The following is a 20,956-nucleotide window of genomic DNA, read 5'->3' as shown; positions in this document are numbered from 1 at the left end:
AACTGTTTCCACATTTTGTTTTTATGAATACTGCTACCATGAATATACAAGTTTTTATGTGGACATATACTTTCACATATCTAAGATATAAATCAACAAATGAAATTGCTCAATTATATGGCAATTTATATTTAACTTTTTTTTTCTCTCTTTTTTTTTTTTAAATTTTTATTAGTTGGAGGCTAATTACTTTACATCATTACAGTAGTTTTTGTTATACATTGAAATGAATTAGCCATGGATTTACATGTATTCCGCATCCCAGTCCCCCCTCCCACCTCCCTCTCCACCCGATCCCTCTGGGTCTTCCCAGTGCACCAGGCCCGAGCACTTGTCTCATGTACCCAACCTGAGCTGGTTATCCGTTTCACCCTAGATAATATACATGTTTCAATGCTGTTCTCCTGAAACATCCCACCCTCGCCTTCTCCCAGAGTCCACAAGTCTGTTCCATACATCTGAGTCTCTTTTTCTGTTTTGCATATAGGGTTATCGTTACCATCGCAGCACTGTTTATAATAGCCAGGACATGGAAGCAACCCAGATGCCCATCAGCAGACGAATGGATGAGGAAGCTGTGATACATATACACCATGGAATATTACTCAGCCATTAAAAAGAATTCATTTGAATCAGTTCTAATGAGATGGATGAAACTGGAGCCCATTATACAGAGCGAAGTAAGCCAGAAAGATAAAGACCATTACAGTATATTTAACTTTTTAAGAAATTGACAAATTGTTTTCCAAAGTGACTGTATAGATTTTCATTTCCATTAGCAATGTATGAAACTGTTCAGTCACTCAGTCATGTCCGACTCTTTGTGACCCCATAGACTGCAGCATATCAGGCTTCCCTGTCCATCACCGTCTCCTGGAGCTTGCTCAAACTCATGTCCATGAAGTCAGTGATGCCATCCAACCATCTCATCCTCTGTCATCCCTTTCTCCTCCTGCCTTCAATCTTTCCCAGCATCAGGGTCTTTTCCAATGAGTCAGTTCTTTACCTCAGGTGGCCAAAGTATTAGAGCTACGGCTTCAGCATCAGTCCTTCCGATGAATATTCAGGACTGATTTCTTTTACGATGGACTGGTTTGATCTCCTTGCAATCCAAGGGACTCTCAAGAGTCTTCTTCAACATCCCAGTTCAAAAGCATCAATTCTTCGGCACTCAGCTTTCTTTATAGTCCAACTCTCACATTCATAAATGACTACTGGAAAAACCATAGCTTTGACTATGCAGACATTTGTCGGCAAAGTATGTCTCTGCTTTTCAATATACTGTTGAGGTTGGTCATAGTTTTTATTCCAAGGAGCAGGTATCTTTTAATTTCATGGCTGCAGTCACCATCTGCAGTGATTTTGGAGCCCCCAAAAATAAAGTCTATCACTGTTTTCATTGTTTCCCCACCTATTTGCCATGAAGTGATGGGACTGGATGCCATGATCTTAGTTTTTTGAATGTTGAGTTTTAAGACAGCTTTTTCACTCTCCTCTTTCACCTTCATCAAGAGCCTTTTTAGTTCCTATTTGCTTTCTGCCATAAGGGTGGTGTCATCTGCATGTCTGAGGTTATTGTTATTTCTCCTAGCAATCTTGATCCCAGCTTGTGCTTCATCCAGCCTGTCATTTCGCATGATGTACTCTGCATATAAGTTAAATAAGCAGGGTGACAATATACAGCCTTGATGTACTCCTTTTCCTATTTGGAATCAGTCTGCTGTTCCATGTTTGGTTCCAACTGTTGCTTCTTGACCTGCATGTAGATTTCTCGGGAGGAGGTAAGGTGGTCTGGTATTCCCATCTCTTGAAGAATTTCCCACAGTTTACTGTGATCTACACTGCCAAAGGCTTTGGTGTGTGAGACTGTTAGGGAAATTGAAATGAAGAAAGTCTTGTTCAGTCTTCAGAAGCAGGAGAGCAGGCTTCTGGCCTTGCTGCTGACCTGCCTGTACACTACCCAGACTCCATGCCTGCCTGCAAGCACGGAAAGTCAGGCAGCGCTTTAGATAAGAAAGTAAGTGGCTCTTGGAATTCTTGAGCCACTGGAGGTCTGGCCAACCACTTGGGGTCTAAAGAAACCCTTTGACTCACAAGATAAATAACACCATAAAAAGGTTAAAGTAAAACAGGAGCTGCATTTTAGTGTACAAACTGATGATGATATCAGTTTGCAACCTGGGATTATAAGCTGGAGCCCCTGAAAATGCAATCTGAAGTCTCACCAGTGGAGTGGATACACTGCCCAGGGTCATTTCCTAACTAGGACTCCACACTGCTATTTACAAGGGACTTCCCAGTGCTGTTTAATTCTGGATGTTGGTCTGTGCAATTTGGTGATGTATGTGCTGTTAATTCTCTCTATTGTTTCTATTTCTTTTATTTTAATGACTGTATATTGAAGTTAAGTCAAATAATCTTCAACAAAAATTCAAATTGTTCATTTGTGTGTAATGAGTGGTTTCTTTTGTTAACAAATCCTTTGACTCTAAAATGAAAGTAAAACTTTTGGCAAAACGGGCTTCAGACTTTTTCATATCCTTGCAGCCTTTATTATTTGCCTTTTCATTTAAAGTTATCTTAGTGGGTATTTAAATATCCACTGTTTAAATTAAACACTGTTGTTTAAATATCTTTTTCCTAATGAGTAACAATGTTGATATGGTTTTAAGTGCTTATTAGCTATTCTTACATTTTGTCTTTAAAAATTTTGTTTATTAGTTTGTCTTATTATTATTGAATTATGAGTTCTTTATATGTCCTAGATAAAAATCCTTTATCAGATATAGTTTGAACTTAATGAAAATGAAAACAAACATTTCAAAATTTACAGGACACAATTAAAACAGAACTGGGGGAATTTTGCAGTTTTTAATGCTTATGTTACTAATAGAAAAGAAGAAAAATCTCAAATCATTAACTTAAACTTTTGCCTTATGGAAAGAAGGGAAAGAACAGAAAAATTAGTGTAAATAAAGAACACAGTATAAAACCAAAACATGGTTCAAATTTATCTGTAATCAAAGTAAATGTAAACAGACCAAATTCACCAGTTAGAAGACTCAGCCATGTCTTATTTGTAATAGACACACTTAAAATATAAAATTGAAAAAAAAAGAAAGCAAAAAAGGAAAAGTTATATCAAGAAAATACTAACAACAAATTGTGTAGCTATATTTGTATCAGACAAAAATGTAGTTTAAGCCAAACAATTACCAAGGATAAAGAGATAGTGATGAAAGGAAAAATTTATCAAGAAAATATGATAGTTCATACTAAACTTGGTATGTACCAAGTAATATAGCCTCAAAATAGAAAAAAACAAATATTAATAGAATTTAAAGAACAAATCTGCTATCATAGCAAGAGATTTTTAACACACTCCCTTAATATTATATGTCAATCAGACTAAAGATTAGGAAAGGTATAAAAAATTTGGATACAGTTAAAAAGTTTTATCTAACAACCCTATATAGAACACTGTATTCAATAGAAAATGCATGTTCTTTAAAAGCACACTAAGAATATTTGTAACATTCTGTTACATAAATAGAACCTAATAGAACCCATGCAGGCCTCAACAAACATCAAATAGTAGGTTTCATGTAGATCATATTCTCTGAAAACATTGCAATAAAATTAGAACCCATCATCCTTATACAATTGATTAACTGTTTATATGTTTTTTGTGATATAAACTTTGCATCATTGTCATCATCTTGCATTGTATTTTTTCCTCTCTTTAATGCACTATAAATATGTCCCACATTGTTACAAAATAGCTAATATGCTTGGATAATAGTTCATGGTATTGATGTGAGAAAGGTATATATTTGAAGTCTGTAACTGTTTATTCCTCATCTATTTTGTTCAAGTCTTTATTCTAAGATAAAACCCACTCTGAAAAAGCAAAAGCTTTCATCTGCAAATCCTTACAATAGTTAGCTCTAGAGGTCAATATTTGTTTCTTTCTTTTTTTTTTTTTTTTTTTTTTGTTTCTATGAGAACAGTGGAAGCTGTAGAAGCAAAACCTGGAAGGCAACATTATTTATTTGCTTTTTAAAAAAAGGAATCTTTTTTTATCCTAGAAAAAGTGAAATATCCAAACATGACTGTGGATCCTTTCAGAACAAGGTAACATTGTTTCTCTATCATTTTTGCCTGAGCCACTAAAATTTAGACACAATTGCATTCATTAATGTATTCTAAAATAGAAAATCATATGTAACCTGAGAAAGGGCTTCTTAAAGATAAATGGATTAATAGAATACTCTGTTCTACTATGCAGTATTGCATTGTATTCTATTCTACAGTAATAGAATGCTAAGTGCCAATCATAGACGGAGTCTGCTGACAGATAAAGATCATGATGGTGAAAATAATGACAACGGTAAGGATGATGAGAAGAGAAGAGTAAGAATTAGGGTAGAAGCAAAGGAAAAGGAAGTCAGAGCAATTATAAAGGAGAGAAATAAGGACTGCAAATGGGAGACAAACAGGAGAAAGAAGAGTTTCTCAACTCCAGTAGTACTTATGACTTGGACTTAAACTCTCCCTATGAAATGGTAAAGCAACTGAGATACACACACTCATGTATATTTGTTGTTGTTTAATCACTCAGTCATGTCTAACTCTTTGCAACTCCATGGATTAGAGCCTGCCAGGCCCTCTTTCCTTGGGATTTCTCAGGCAAGAATACTGGTGTGGGTTGCCATTTCCTTCTCCAGGGCATCTTCCTGACCCAGGGATATAACTCGGTTTTCCTGCATTAGCAAGCGTATTCTTTACCACTGAGCCTACCACCTATATATATAGGCTTCCCTTGGCACCCTTTGGCATCTCCCTAAGAAAACTTCCTAGAGAAGATTGGATGGGGAGGGAGAAGGGAAATAGAAATAAGTATTTCTGAACTTGTAACTCCTCTTTACCTCATTCCTTAAAGAGAAGGTTGAGAAAGAGAGTTGAACTTGGATCTGGATAGAGTCCATATGGTCTAATGCAAGTTATTCCATCTATTTGAGTCTCTCTTTCTTTGTGGATAAAGTTGGAGGAAATTGCTCATGATCCTATCTTCAATTCCTTATGAGGGGTTGGATAATTGTGTGGCAATTGTGAATTTTGACTATATTTTTCTTATGGAAATAACTGTTTGAGTCTATTCCAACAGTCTGCTGCTATTCTCTAGGAAGGTCAGAGAAGACCCGCTGTACATACAGAGATTTTGAGGATTAGACTTAAGTGGTGATGACCATTCCTTGTATCGTTCTTCTAACTAGCTAGTTAAGGCTCTCATCAACCTTCCTGTTGCAACCAACCCTGCTACCCACATCTTCCTACACTCCTGCAGTATTAGTGTAACTTTAGTGAAACATCCTGCAAGGGACTTCTGTGTCGCTGGTTGCTGCTTAGGTTCAGAGGAGTAGGCTTTATTTCCTTCTTTGTTTTTCTAAAACTCCAGAAACTCAACCTATTACCAGGACCCCCAAGAATGTAATTCTGAGAGCCCTTCTGCCTAGATACCACTTCTTTGTGCCAAAGACTCAGGAAAACACAGTTAATGAGCTTCCAGGGACAGTATTTGCAGAGATTCTCTCACCAATGGGTCTCCTTTTCCCCACAGAGCAATGCCATTTTCAACTCTTCATTGTTGTGTTTTTAATTTTGTGACCTCTCTTGTTTAATAGAAGTTACCTGATAGCTGAGTGGTCTGAATAGGAGTCCCATGTACCACGAAGGCAATCCTGGCCAAGTAGCCTTTGGATGGAGGATTTATTCAGGACTCTGATCTATCTATATAAGAGAGTTGTATATGATCCTTTGCTCAGGGAGAGGAAAAGAGACAAAGACTAGTGTAGGTAATACTTCCAGTCTACCGCAAGAAAAACCATGCCAGCAAAGTGAAAAACAATCTTCTCTTTGTTCTGAAAAACCATTCACTGCTCTTTGGGAAAGAAATTCAACAGCTTGTGCAACCCATGTTTTTATTAATGAGATTGCCCCCTGAACCTCAAGGGATCTGGCTTTCAAAAGCACACATTGTTTGTTCTTCAAAGCTATTCACATCTAATTACAGAGGAAATTCCCTTGTCTGGTAGGGAAGCACAATTTTTATGTAGTAAGGAAAATGGAGAGATCCAAGCAGAAAATTTACTTTTAACAAGATTACTTCATCTAATGAGTATCTGATTATAAATTCTATTGAAAATAAAAGCAATAACAGAAAGTAAATGAAAATAAAGGGGATTACAAAAGCCCTGTTGTTACCCAGAAAACTTAGATGAATCAGGCAAGGGCAGAACCAGGCCCTGTTAACACATAACTGTATGTGCTGAATGGGTTTATGATATAAATATATCTGTTGTAGTAAAGACATTTTCATATGGATTATTAAGAAACATCACTTATGTGTGTATTTTTCTCTTCATCACAGTACTAAAACTGTTCAACCTATTTGATGTGGACTTTTTCTACTAAAAAGAGATTTCAACAACCCTGCTTTTCATTTAAACTCATAGGTAACTCAAAGTACAGAGAAACTTCCTTTCCCACACTGAAGATCATTGGGGGTGTTTTCCTTTGAAACATCGTTAAACATAAACATGAAGCAATCAAAAGAACCATTGTCTTCCCTTTTGCTTTTTCTTCTTCAAATGAAAGCATTTATGAAAATATTTAGGTGGATAAATGGAGTATTGAAATTATAATGTCCCTGAAGTATTGATGGGGTTTAATTTATTCACATAAGTTTCAAGACATTCAAAGTCCTATTTTTTTTTGCCAGAAAAACAGACAGAGCTGTTATTGTACCATCTGGTCTGCATGAGGCATATCTTGGCATCCCTTAACTGCACATTTTATAAATGCTAAACTCCAGATGGCAATACATTGTAACAGTGGAGAGCTTTATAAAGTTTCCAAAAAACAAATTCTTTAAAATTGTGAATATTAGATACTCTAAGCAGGGGCTATGAATTTAAAGTTCATACTTGGATTAACTGACTTTGTTAGCTGAACAAATTTCCTTTTACCTTATGCCTTTTCCCTTAATTAATTGTGGTTTTAAGAACTGAAAAGCTCAATCAACATAAATCATATTACCTGATTCCTCACCCAAAGTTTAAGTTCTATAAAAACTTCAGAAACAGTGATCACTGGGAAACCTACATTAGCTGCCATTTTGTTTCAAGATAGCAGGATTATGACACAGGGGAAGTGTATTATAGCACTCTTAAAGGAGATTACTAAATGACGTTAAAACCATTTCTCAAAGCTGACAGTTGAACTGGGAAGACAGGAAAATGTGAATGTCAAGCATTGTACTGAAATAAAGCCAGAGTACAGTAATGGTTAAGAATATAGATTCTTAAGTCATAAAGTAAGCTCTTCATTTTCTTAAATTTTTTTCTCTTTCATCTGTATTTTTCTTTTCAAAAATAAGAACAACAACTGGGATCTGGAGTTTTCATCATCCTGTACCCAAGTGGCTCAGTGATAAAGAATGCTTGCCAAGCAGGAGATGCAGGTTTGATCCCTGGGTCAGGAAGATTCCTGGAGAAGAAAACGGCAACCCACTCCAATATTCTTGCCTTGGAAATTTCATGAACAGAGGAGCATGGTGGGCTACAGTCCATGGGATCGCAAAAGAGTCATACACCACTTACCAACTAAACAACATATCTTACAACACAGTAGAAAGAAATATATATCTTATAGTCACACAGAGTTGTGTTTCAATCTGAGAGTTTATATTGGTTCTCTAAGGCTGCCACCTGATGTAAACAGTCAAGTCATTGGAAAAGACCCTGATGCTGGGAAAGATCGAAGGCAAAAGGAGAAGAGGGTGGCAGAGGATAAGGTGGTTGGATAGTATCACCAACTCAAAGGACGTGAGTTTGAGCAAACTCCAGGAGATAGGGAGGGACAGGGAGGTCTGGCGTGCTGCAGTCCATGGGGTCACAAAGAGTCGGACACAACTTAGCAACAGCATCAATAAAGGCTGCTATACATAGTATCTCAAACTGAGTGGCTTAAACATCAGAATTTTTTCTTAGAGTTTTGGAAGACAGAAATCTGAGATCAAAGTGTTGGCAGGATTGGTTTCTTCTGAGGGCAACGAGGGAAAGATTTGTCCCAGGCCTCTGTCCCTGACTTATAAAAGGTCATCTTCCCCATGTCTTATCTTCCCTCTGTATATGTCTATGCTCAAATTCCTTCTTCTCACAAGGACACAAATCATAGTGTATTCGAGCCTACCCTAAAGACCTCATTCTAACTTAATCATCTCTGTAAAGACCCTAGTTCCAAATACAATTACATTCTGAGGTACCTAGGCTTTTTTGGAGGGGGGCAGGGGAGCTTCAACTTTAATTCTTGTCATTGTCATTTGTATGAAATATCTTTTTACATCCCTTTACTTTCAATCTATTTGTGTCCTTGGCCTAAAGTGGGTCTCTTGTGGGCAGCATATTGTAGACTCCTGTTTTTTTTTAATCCAATCTGCTACTCTGGGTCTTTTGATTGGAGCCTTTAGTCCATTGGCTTTTAAGGTATTGATAGATATGCATTTATTTCCATTTTAAATGTTGTTCTCCTGTTGATTTTTTCTTTATCCCTTTGCTTTTCTGTTTTCCCTTTTGTGGTTTGATAATTTTCTTTTGTATTATATTATGCTTATGTTCTTTTTCTTTTGGTTTTCATGAATCTATTGTACGTTTTTGATTTCCAATTACCCTGTTATTCAAGTATATTAACCTTCTCTGCTTCCCGTACCTGGATATCTGTTGAGTTTGAGAAGTTATCAGCCATCATTTCTTCAAATACATTTTCAATTTGCTTTTTACTTTCTTTTCCTTCTTGGATCCCTATTGTATGTAGATTGGCACACTTTATATTCTCCCATAGGTCTCTTATTTTGCTTTCATTTTTTTCATTTGATTTTTCAGTCTGTTGTTCTGACTGGGTGATTTCCATTATTCTATCTTTCATATCATTTATTCATTCTTCTGCATTATTCATTCTGCTCTCATTGCCTTTAGCTTAGCTTTAACCTTGGTGAACGAGTTCCCTAATATTTTCCTTTTACACTTCCTAGTTTCTTTTTATAGTGATCAGCATTTCTAGTTCCTCCAGTATTTTCATTATCTCTTATTTTGAACTCATGTCTATTAGACTGAAGAGATCTATTACATCATTTGTTTTTTTCAGGAAAATTCTCTCGATCTTTTCATCAGGAGTGGCTCCTCTGCTTCTTTTAGTTATGTCTCTTGCTCCATGAGTTTAGGAGAAACAATTATATACTGTGGTCTTGGAGGGGCTTTTTTTCTAGGGAGAGTCCCTGTGTCGTTCGTATGGATTTATTTTGGTGTGAACGTTATTTTTAGTATGTCTGCCTCCTGCCTCATTCCTCAGAGCATGCTGGCCATTACCCCTTGATAGGAGGTGTGACTGATGTTTTGGTGAGCAGTGCCTGCATTGGACATTGAGCAGGGGCTCCTCTTTGCTATGTGGCTGTCACTACCCTGTCATGGGCCAGGTATGTTCCCTAGTTGTTGGAGTAGAAGCCTTCAGATCCATTTCTGAGCTGTGATTCTGAGCTGCAGTGGGAGGCAGGTGGAATTGCAGTGCTTGCCCTGGAAGAGGCTGCTGAGTATTCCTCTGCCAGACTGTTAGCCAGAGACGGTGCTCTGTTGTGTTATCCGGCACGCGTTTTGCAGGCTTACGAAGTACACCACGGTTGGCACTGCCCTTGGCCCCATCTCATCTTTGGAAATGCTGGCAGTGAGCTCTGGTATCTATCAGACATTGTTTTTACAAGGCCACCAGCAGAGATTCACTGAAGTCAGGTTCAAGAACTGCAGAAGTTGGGCACCTGAACCTGCTAGAAACACGATGGAGACAGCTTAGACCCTGGCCCAGTCCAGGCCCCATGTGTGTGTGCCCACAGAGTCCACAGCTGCCAAGGCCAGAGCTGTCTCAGCCATGGGAGCACCTGTTGTCCACTCAGATGTCCTGCAGGCACTGAATTTACAAAACCAGCCGTGGAGATGTAAATCTGCAGCTCGTGAAGCCAAGGGAAGAGCTTTCAGCCTTGCTTCCTAAGCCATGAAGGCCCTGGGGCTCAGCTGTGGTTTTTAGCCTTGACTGCCTGTGGGCAACCCACTGGCATCTCATCCCAGAGCCTCCTGAGGCAGCTGTGGTGTGTGGGATGCCCTGAGGTGGCAGCTGTGGTATGGAGGCCTGCTGAGATGGTGGCTGTGTTCTGAGAGCCCACCGAGGTGGTGGCTGGGGCGAGTGGCTCTTCCAGAGCCCCTGGAGGCAGGGGGTAGCAAGTGGAGAAAAAGGCTGCCAAGGCAGCCCCATCTCTCCCTTTTTGCATCACTCAGCAATGGCACTTCAATTCTATAATGGCCTGGGTTTCCTTCTCCACACAGTCTCAGTTGCAGCCATGGTACACTCCAGTGCCTTCAGGTGTCTCCATGCAATCAACAGCACTCCCCTCTCCAGGACTGTCCTCTAAACCCCAAGTTTTAGCACCCAGCCCTCACTCAGCCTGGCAACATGTGTCTAAGGCTACAATGAGCAGGGTGTTGACACAAATGTTTAGATAGGTGTCTCGCTATTCTGTCTGCCACAAACCAGTTGCTGTGACCTTCTCTGAGCCTCTGAAGCACACTTTCTGTACAGATCTCCCTGCAAGTGAGGGGGCTTCCCAGGATACAGGAACCTTTCCTTTTTTAAGTTCCCTTCCAAGGCCACAGTTCCCATCCCACTTCCTCTTTTTTTCCCTTTCATCCTACCCAGTTACATGGAGATCTTTCTTGTCCTTTTCAGGTATTTGAAATCTTCTACCAGTGTTCTAGAGGGGTTCTGTGGGAATTGTTCCATTTGTAGATGTATTTTTGATGTATTTGTGGAGGAGATGAGATTCAAATACTTCTAGTCCACCAACTTGATGTAAACTGATTAAATGCTTCAACCAAGAGATATAAACTAGCTGAATGGATACCAAAATGAGATCCATGTACATACTGTCTATAAGAGAACCACCTCAGACCTAGGGACACATACAGGCTGAAAGTGAGTGTTTGGAAAAAGATATTCCATGCAAATGAAAATCAAAAGAAAGCTGGAGTAGCAATACTCTTATCAGGCAAAACAGACTTTAAAATAAAGACTGTTACAAGAGATAAGAGTTTCCCAGGTAGTGCTAGTGGTAAAGAATCTGCCTGCCAATGCAGGAGACATAAGAGACGCAGGTTCAATCCCTGGGTCAGGAAGATTCCTTGGAGGAGAGCATGGCAACCCACTCCAGTGTTCTTGCCTGGAGAATCCCTTGGACAGAGGAACAAAGAGTCAGGCATGACTGAAGCACAAAGACTCAGACATGACTGAAGTGACTTAGTACGCATGCACACACAAGAGATAAGGGACTTTCGCTGAAGATCAAGGGATCGATCCAAGAAGATATAACAACTGTAAATGTATATGCACCCAGCATAGGAGCACCTTGATACATAAGGCAAATGTTAACAGACTTAAAAGGGGAAATTGGCAGTAACACAATAATAGCAAGGAACTTTAGCACCCCTCTGACATAGGTGGACAGATCATCCATACAGAAAAGCAATAAGGAAGCACAGGCCTTAAATGACACATTAAACCAGATGGATGTAATTGCTATTTATAGAGCATTTAATCTGAAATCAGCAGAATGCACATTCTTCTCAAGGGTATGGAACACTCTTCAGGATAGATCACAAGGTGGGTCACAAGGCAAACCTTGGTAAATTTAAGAAAACTGAAATCACTTCAAGCATCTTTTCCAGCCACAACACTATGAGCTTAGAAATTAACTAAGAGAAAAAATATAAAAAGCACAAACACATGGAGGCTAAACAATGTGCTACTAAGCAGACAATGGATCAGTGAAGAAAACAAAATGGAAATCAAGAAGTATCTGGAGGGAAATGAAAACAAAATAAACAAACAAACAAAAATGACTATAAACTATGGGACACTGGAAAAGCAGTTGTCAGAGGGAAGTTTACACACTATAACTATGCTTCAAGAAACAAGAAAAATCTCAAACAAAAACCTAACCCTACCCTAAAGCAACTAGAGAAAGAAGAACAAGCAAAACTCAAAGTTAGCAGAAGGAAAGAAATCATAAAGATCAGAGGGGAAACAAATGAAATGGAGATGAAGAAAATGGTATAAAAGAATAATGAAACTAAAAACAGTTCTTTGAAAAGATAAACAAAATTGATATGTCCTTATCCAGATTCATCTTGGGGAAAAAAAGGAAGAGGACTCAAATTAATAAAAGGAAAAGTAGAAAAGGAGAAGTTATAATGGACACCACAGAAATACAAAGAATCATAAGAGACTACTACAAGCAACTATATGCCAATATAATGGAGAGCCTAGAAGAAATGGAGAAATTCTTAGACAGGTACAATCTTCCAAGACTGAGCCAGGAAGAAATAGAAAATATGACCAGACTGATATCAAGTCCTAAAATTGAAATGGTGATTAAAAACTTCCAACAGGCAAAAGTCTAGGACCAGATAGCTTCACACGCAAATTATATCAAACATTAAGAGTTTATACCTATTATTCTGAAACTCTGAAAAAATTTCAGAGAAAGAAACACTTCCAAACTCCTTCTATGAGGCCACCATCACCCTAATACCAAAACCAGACAAAGATATCACAAAAAAATAAAGCTGCAGGACAATATCTGATGAAAATATGATCCAGCAATAACTCTTCTTGGCATATATCCAGAGAAAACCATAATTCAGTAAGATACATGCACCTCGGTGTTCATTGCAGCACTATTTACAATAGCCAGACATGGAAGCAACCTTAAATATCATCAACAGAGGAATGGATAAAGAAGATATGATACATTTATACAATGGAATATTACTCAGCCATTGAAAAGAATGAAATAATGCCACTTACAGGAACATGGATGAACCTAGAGATTATTATACTAAGTAAAAGTAAATCAGAAAAAGACAAATATCATGTGATATCACTTATATGTGGAATCTAAAAAATTATACAAATGAACTTCTTTACAAAAGAGAAACAGACTCACAGACTTTGAAAACAAACTTATGGTTACAAAAGGGGAAAAGTGGGGGGCGAATAAATTAGGAATTTGGGATTGACATACACATACTACTATATATAAACTGGATAATCAATAAAGACCTACTGTAGATCACAGAGAACTCTACTCAATATTGTATATAACCTACATGGAAAAGAAACTGAAAAAGAAACAACATACGTATATGTATAACTGAATCACTTTGCTGTACAGCTGAAACTAACACAAAAAAGTGCAAATCAACTATATTCCAATATAAAATAAAAATTAACTATCAATTAAAAATGAAAAGATACATGCATCCTATACCCATGAACAGAGGAGCCTGGCGGGCCACAGTCCATGGAGTTGCAAAAGAGTCGTACATGATTTAATGACCAAAAACAAAACAACAACAACAAAAAACAATACTCATAGCAGCATTGTTTACAATAGCCAAGACATGAAAACAACCTAAATATCCAAGGAATAGATAAAGAAGATGTGAGATATATAATACTCAGTCATAAAAAATGAAATAATGTCTTTTGCAGGAACATGGATGGACCTAGAGATTATCATACTAAGCAAAGTAAGTCAAAAAGAGAAAGACAAATATCATATAATATTACTATATGTGAAATATAAAATATAATACAAATAAATGTATCTACAAAACAGAAGCAAACTCACAGACACAGAGAACAGACTTGTGGTTGTCGAGGGGGGAAAGGGTGGGAAGGGAAGGATTGGGAGTTTGGGATTAGCAGATGCAAACTAGTGTATATAGGATGGATAAACAATAAGATCCTACTGTATAGCACAGGGAACTATACTCAATATCCTATGATAAATGACAATGGAAAAGAATATGAAAAAGAATATATATATATATTATATATATAAGTGTGTGTGTGTGTGTATAATGAATCACTTTTCTGTACAGCAGAAATTAGCACAACATTGTAAATGAATTATGTTGTCATTGTTCAGTTACCCAGCTATTTTCGACTCGTTGCAGCCCCATGGACTGCAGCACACCAGACCTCCCTGTCCCTCACCATCTCCCGAAGATTGCCCAAGTTCATGTCCATTGCATCGGTGATGCCATCCAACCATCTCATCCTCTGATGCCCTCTTCTCCTTCTGCCCTCAATCTTTCCCACCACCAGGGACTTTTCCAATGAGTTGGCTGTTTGCATCAGGTGATCAAAATACTGGAGCTTCAGCTTCAGCATTAGTCCTTCCAATGAATATTCAGGGTTGATTTCCCTTAAGATTGACTGGTTTGATCTCCTTGCTGTCCATGGGACTCTCGGGAGTCTTCTCCAGCACCCCAGTCCGAAGGCGTCAATTCTTTGGCGCTCTGCCTTCTTCATGGTCCAGCTCTCACAAACATACTAGACTACTGGGAAGACCACTTGTCTTCCAATTTGTAGACCATTTGACTACAGACCTTTGTCAGCAGAGTAATGTCTCTGTTTTTCAAGACCCCGTCTAGGTTTGTCATAGCTTTCCTGCCAAGAAGCAATCATCTGATTTCATGGCTTCAGTCACCATCCACAGCGACTTTAGAGCCCAAGAAGAGGAAATCTGTCACTACTTCCATGTTTTCCCCTTCTATTTGTCATGAAGTAATGGGGTCAGATCTTAGTTTTTTTAATATTTGGTTTTAAGCTGGCTCTTTCACTCTCCCCCTTCATCCTCATCAAGAGGCTCTTTAGTCCTTCACTTTCTGCCATTAAAGTGGTATCATCCACTTATCTGAGGTTGTTGATACTTCTCCTATCTTGATTCCAGCTCGGCATTTCTCATTCAGCCTGGCATTTTTCATGATGTGCTCAGTATGTAGGTTAAATAAGCAGGGTGACAACAGACAGCCCTGTCATATCATATGTCAATAAAATTTTTTTAAGAAGAAAAAAAGAGAAAAAAGAAAGAAAAAAAGAAAAAGAAAGAGAAAAAAAAGAAGAAGAAAGGAAAAAAGAAAGAGAAAAAAAAAGAAAAAAAAATAAAATTGTGGGGGACAAATTCATTCCATAACTAAGCTTTCTGCTTAGTAGTTAATCAACTTGGGGGAAATTCACTAACAGAGCCTTTATTTCCTTTTCTATTCCTAGCTTGAAGGGTATCCATCAGTGTCCAGCATAGGACCTATACACAAAGGGGAAAAATGCCCTTCCCTCCTTCCTACAGAGACTTATCAGGGTTTCTGAGGACCATCTATTCTTTCCCAGTATTCTGTGTGAAATGTGAATGATAAAGGCATGGGTTTATAAAACATCCCCTAAGAACCAGAAGAGGAAGGAGTAGATTAGAAATTTAGTGAAAGGAGATTTAACAGAATTAAGGGCTATTTGAATAGACAACCCTTCAGGAAATAGGTGGAGCTTCAACCCGTGTTACCCTAATCAAGACCCAAATTCTACAGAGAGCTTGTTTGACAGCTTCAGCCTTGCGCCTCCCCCTTGTCCAGAGGGTGATGGAAGCAGCTTGACTGGAAGTCTCACCAAGATTGTATCTAATGGGAGAACTCCCTGAAGCCCATCATGGTATTGCTGCCAAAAGAAAAAGATCATTTGTGCTCATGCATGTCCAACTCTTTGCATCCCCATGGACTATAGCCCACCAGGCTCCTCTGTCCATGGAATTTTTCAGGCAAGAATACTGGAGTGGAATGCCATTTCCTACTCCAGGGGATCTTCCTAACCAAGGGATCGAACCCCTGTCTCTTGTGTCTCCTGCATTGGCGGACAGATTCTTTACCACTATGCCACCTGGGAAACCAGAGACAAGGATACTGGACAGAAAAAAACATACGTCTGTGTATTTAAGTTTACTTAATTATACTTAGGTTTTATTTGTCACATACATAGTCATTTGGTCTCTCCCATCAGAAAGCATAGCCCTTAAAGCCTGTCTTTGTCTGCACTTATACAAATGTGTGTGTTGCTTTTTTTGAGACTCCACAATTTTATGGTTGCTGAGTACATGCTCCCTCAGAAAATACCTGTACTTCCATAATGTAAAACTGGGCTCATTTTGAAATAGGAATTCTAAATAGTAGTCACACACAACTGTTGCCACAATCATGCTGCTTAACAAACCATCCAAAATTGAGTGGCTTAAAAGAACAAGCACTGATTTGACTCACAAATCTTCAGTTAACTGGTCAATTCCTCTATGCTCAGCTGACCTTGGCGTGGCTCACTTATTCATCAGCAGTCAACTGGCAGGTCAGCTGGGAACTGGTTGCTTAGCATGGCCTCAGCTTAGATGTCAAGGCTATGGTTTTCCCAGTAGTCATGTATGGATGTGAGAGTTGGACTATAAAGAAAGCTGAGTGCTGAAGAATTGATGCTTTTGAACTGTGGTGTTGGAGAAGACTCTTGAGAGTCCCTTGGACTACAAGGAGATCCAATCAGTCCATCCTAAAGGAAATCAGTCCTAAATATTCATTGGAAGGACTGATGTTGAAGCTGAAACTCCAATACTTGGGCAACTGATACAAAGAGCTGACTCGTTTGAAAAGACCCTGATTCTGCGGAAGATTGAAGGCAAGAGGAGAAGGAGATGGCAGAGGATGAGATGGTTGGATGGCATCACCGACTCAATGGATATGAATTTGAGTAAACTCCAATAGTTGGTGATGGACAGGGAGGCCTGGCATGCTGCAGTCCATGGCATCACCGACTCAATGGACATGAATTTGAGTAAACTCCGGTAGTTGATGATGGACAGGGAGGCCTGGTGTGTGGCAGTCCATGGGGTCGCAAAGACTCAGGCACAACTGAGTGACTGAACTGAACTGAACTGAACAGCTTAGATGACCTGTCTCTGCTCCTTGTGACTCTTTATCATCTGGCAGGCTACTCTGGTTTGTTCTCACAGTGAATGAAGAATGCTAAGAGAGAGTGTGTATGTATACAGGCCTCAAAAGACCTAGCCTCAGAACTGGCATGCCATCATTTCCACCACATTCTGTTGGTCAAAACAAGTCACAGAGTCAGTTAGATTCAGACAGGAGGAGGAGCGAGGAGGACCAGGCTAACTGCAAAGAATGGGAGTCCACAAAGCGGTGGAAGACTGGGACCTTTACAACTGATCTACCACATCATCTAAAGAGCTTAAACATTTTATGTTCTATCAACTGGAGGGACTACACAGTATTGCCAAGGAAATCTTTATCTCTGTGGTGACCATTATCCTAGCTACTAGGTATAGAGTCACCTGAAAATATTTGTATGTAAATAAGTTTTTATTTAGAACTCCTGAGCCTTCTCTGTCATTCATTTAAGATGCCCTATCTTTCTATTAATAGATCAATGAAGCCTTTTATATGCCCTTGTCCAATTTCTTTATGAATCCATTTCTGTTACAAAGCTCATTAAATTTCAATTTAGCTAACGATCCAAAGGGTGAAAATGACATTAACACTATACAGTTAAAGGAGCTACCATATGTTGTTCAAGAACATTCTCATTAACATAGTCTATCTTATGTTTACAAGTTAAATTCATATTTTATATTTGAAAGCTATGTTAAGCTATGTTAGCCTACCTGATAGAAGAGTCTATATTTCTTATTTATCTAATACCACTAAATTATATGGGACTTCCCTGATAGTTCAGTTGTTAAAGAATTCACCTGCAATGCAGGAGACCCGGTTCGATTCCTGGGCCGGGAAGATCCCCTGGAGAAGGGAAAGGCTACTCACTCCAGTATTTGCTTCCTTGTGGCTCAGCTGGTAAAGAATCCACCCACAATGCGGGAAACCTGGGTTCGATCTCTGGGTTGGGAAGATCCCCTGGAGAAGGGAACAGCTAACCACTCCAGTATTCTGGCCAGGAGAATTCCATGAACTGTATAGTCCATGAGATTGCAAAGAGTTGGACACAACTGAGTGACTTTCACAACCTTCTGAAGCTAAATTATAATTAGTGCAATCTTGTATTTTTAAAGCTACGTGAACTGCAAGAGAAGCATGGACCTTTAGAACACTCCCTCATACATACACACACACACACACACACACACACACACACACACACACACACACACACAGAACCATAATGAATTAGAATAAGCCTGGAAGTAGGTATCAGAAGACTTGGTTTCTCCCTGGAGCTCTGCTAACTTTCTATATGACCTTGGGCAAGTCACAAAAACCTCTTGGGCTTATTTTCTTCATTTTATATTGAAGAGTTGGACTTAGAAAGTTGTATGAATCAAATTCACTCACTTGGGCAATATATCTTGATATCATGAATTTTGAATTCACGGGCCTTTCATCCTACAACCTTTACAGATCACTTATATACAAATCAGATTTACTATTATCAATTTTAAATTACTTTACTTTGTTATTTATCAGCAAGACAATTCAATCAACTGAAGGAAATTTAAGAAAAAGTACCACTCTTATCTCCCTATTCCTGTTCCAAGAATGATATGTTATGTATATTTATAGCCAGTACATCAAGAGCTCAAACAAATCAAAACAGACAACAGTTGTGAATGTCCAGCATAGCTGGATTGATGCAGACTGCCTGGATATCTGCACTGTCTCCTCCCTCAGATGACTCATTGGCTTCCTGGTAAATAAATGCAGACACACACATACATACCCACGCATAAACACATAAGTGGATAGGAAACACATGTGTTTCTCATTTTTCTTTTTTTAAGTAAGATATGAAAATATACTAACAGCTCCAATAGTCCAATTTATTGTGGATGTCTTTAGTATCAATATTCACAGATCTCATTGAATTAATATATTTTAGTATTTGAAGATTATTTCAGAGTTTATCTAACCATCTCCTGATGATAACAATTAGGGCATCTTCAATTAATATTTTTACAGTTGTGAAAAGTAAGGCAACAGAATTGGAAATTAAGAATTATGAACTACTGTTTAAAAGAACAGCATTTCAGAAAGGAAAGAGAGCACCTGCCCAAAGGAGGCAAAAATACTGCATTGTTGTTATGCATGACAACCTAAAAGTCTCCTCAAGAAATGCCTGGTGATTAGCAGGTGAGACGAGGCCTCACGTCAAATAGAGACCATGGCATTCACAAAAGAGGAGAAAGAACACCTTATAGCTACAAACACACTTAAAATGTCTCAATGAAAAGAATGTGGAAAACATACTTTTGAAAGAGATCCTACTCTTTATTTAGTAAAAGATTAAGTATCTATCTTTTTGGAAAGATTTGTTTTCCTAACTAGTGAAATGAGGCACTACTTGATTGTAGAGAGCCATGCCTTCCTCATTCTCAAAGTTAACCGCAACAACACATTTGTATCCTTCTGCACTTATGCAGAATTGATTGTTAGGGGGTCTGGAGCTAGTTGTTCAGTGACTGTCCCAAGTGCAGCATTGGCTGGGTTGGGCAAGGCAAATGAAATTAATCTCTGGCACACTCACCACCCTCATCACCCTCGCCAGTTCTTAGAGTGGTCCTCCTTATCTCTATGCCTCCTGCTCAGGGCTTTTGTGCTGCCCCTTCATCATGCAGAACCCCCGGTTTAGGGATCTGAGCAGAGCTTCCCTTTCCAAGGCAACACCTCACATTCTGGAGAAAAAGGTATAGCTTTGGGAGAAGCAAGCCCGGGGTGGGCCCTGGGAAGGTGGAACACATTAATCTACTACCTGACTACCTTCTTAATAGGTCTCTCTGAATCTTACCCCTACATTGCATCCTCTAATGGATGGAATGGTCTTCACATCTCTCCAACGGTCTTCTTATCATAGTCTTAACCATTGTGGTAACAAATTACCTTCACAGTTGTAGAAAAAGTACCACTTTTTGGAAAATATGCTTAGGAGTAATTATTGCTATCATGCTTCTGCTCAGAATCTAAATCCTTTCACCACCTCTATCCTCAAAATCCTGCTTATCCTGAATTTTTCTCCCTCTCCTCCATTCCACAGGTATATAATCAACTGACTCCCATAAAGAAGTTAAATTAATCACCAGCAATCATTCATTTTCTTGTCTACTTCCCTTCAGATATTTCCCAAGTTTTCCTGATCATAAGACTCACCTGATTTCTTAAATATACAGTACCCCAGTTTCCTCCCCCGGAGACTCTGAGTCAGCAGCTTTTGGGTGGGACACAGGAATCTGTGATATTAACAAAGAGCCCCATGTGATCATTTTAAAATTTTTAATTGGAGGATGATTACTTTACAACGATTTGTTGGTTTCTGCCATACAACAAAGCGAATCAATAATAACTATATACATATATCCTCCCTCTTGAGTCTCCCTCCTGCTCCCCCATCCCATCCCTTTGGGTCATCACAGAGTGTCAGGCGGGGCTCCCTGTGTCATATAGCAGTTCCCCACTAACTATTTCACACATGGTAGTGTATATATGTCAATGCTACTTTCGCAATAGTCCCACCCTCTCCTGTTGCTGTGTGTTCAAGTCCATTCTCAACATTTGTGTCTCCATTCTCTCCCTGAAGATAGGTTCATCAGTACCAGTTGTGAATGTTTTGATCAAGGAAGTTAGGGAAACCACTACTCTGATGAACAATATTTCAGACACCTGTAACAGGGAATGAAGATTAGTCCTCAACAAACATCATAACACATAAAGACATAAAAAGCAACACATAAATAAATAATTGTAAATGCTACCCCACTAACTTGTACAGAATTTGAGCATTATCACCTGTCATGGAATGTGGTCTGCAGACATCAAGGTGTCTCAGTCTGGTCCTGGCCCTGACACCCAGTTGTTAAAGCTTGAGCAAGTTGTTTTCCTCAGTCTCCCCACCTATAAACTCCCAGTTCCTACACAGTATGACATTCTTATTTAGATCACTATTCCTTTTGACCCAG

General features: G+C 38.8%; 1 protein-coding gene across 1 annotated transcript in view; it reads left to right on the top strand.

Annotated features, from left to right (window-relative positions):
- Positions 1-492: 492 nt before the first annotated feature.
- Positions 493-20,956, top strand: part of ZP2 (zona pellucida glycoprotein 2) — a 32,785-nt gene continuing 12,321 nt past the window's right edge. The window contains exons 1-2 of the mRNA XM_070460993.1: positions 493-2,341; positions 4,089-4,134. Of these exons, the coding sequence (XP_070317094.1) occupies positions 4,109-4,134 (26 nt within the window). The 5' untranslated portion in view covers positions 493-2,341; positions 4,089-4,108. The remainder of the gene's footprint in view (positions 2,342-4,088; positions 4,135-20,956) is intronic.

Source organism: Odocoileus virginianus, chromosome 33, assembly GCF_023699985.2.
Source record: "Odocoileus virginianus isolate 20LAN1187 ecotype Illinois chromosome 33, Ovbor_1.2, whole genome shotgun sequence".
Classification (NCBI taxonomy): domain Eukaryota; kingdom Metazoa; phylum Chordata; class Mammalia; order Artiodactyla; family Cervidae; genus Odocoileus; species Odocoileus virginianus.
The sequence above is the reverse complement of the archived record's forward strand: the minus strand, read 5'-3'. Positions and strand labels throughout refer to the sequence as shown.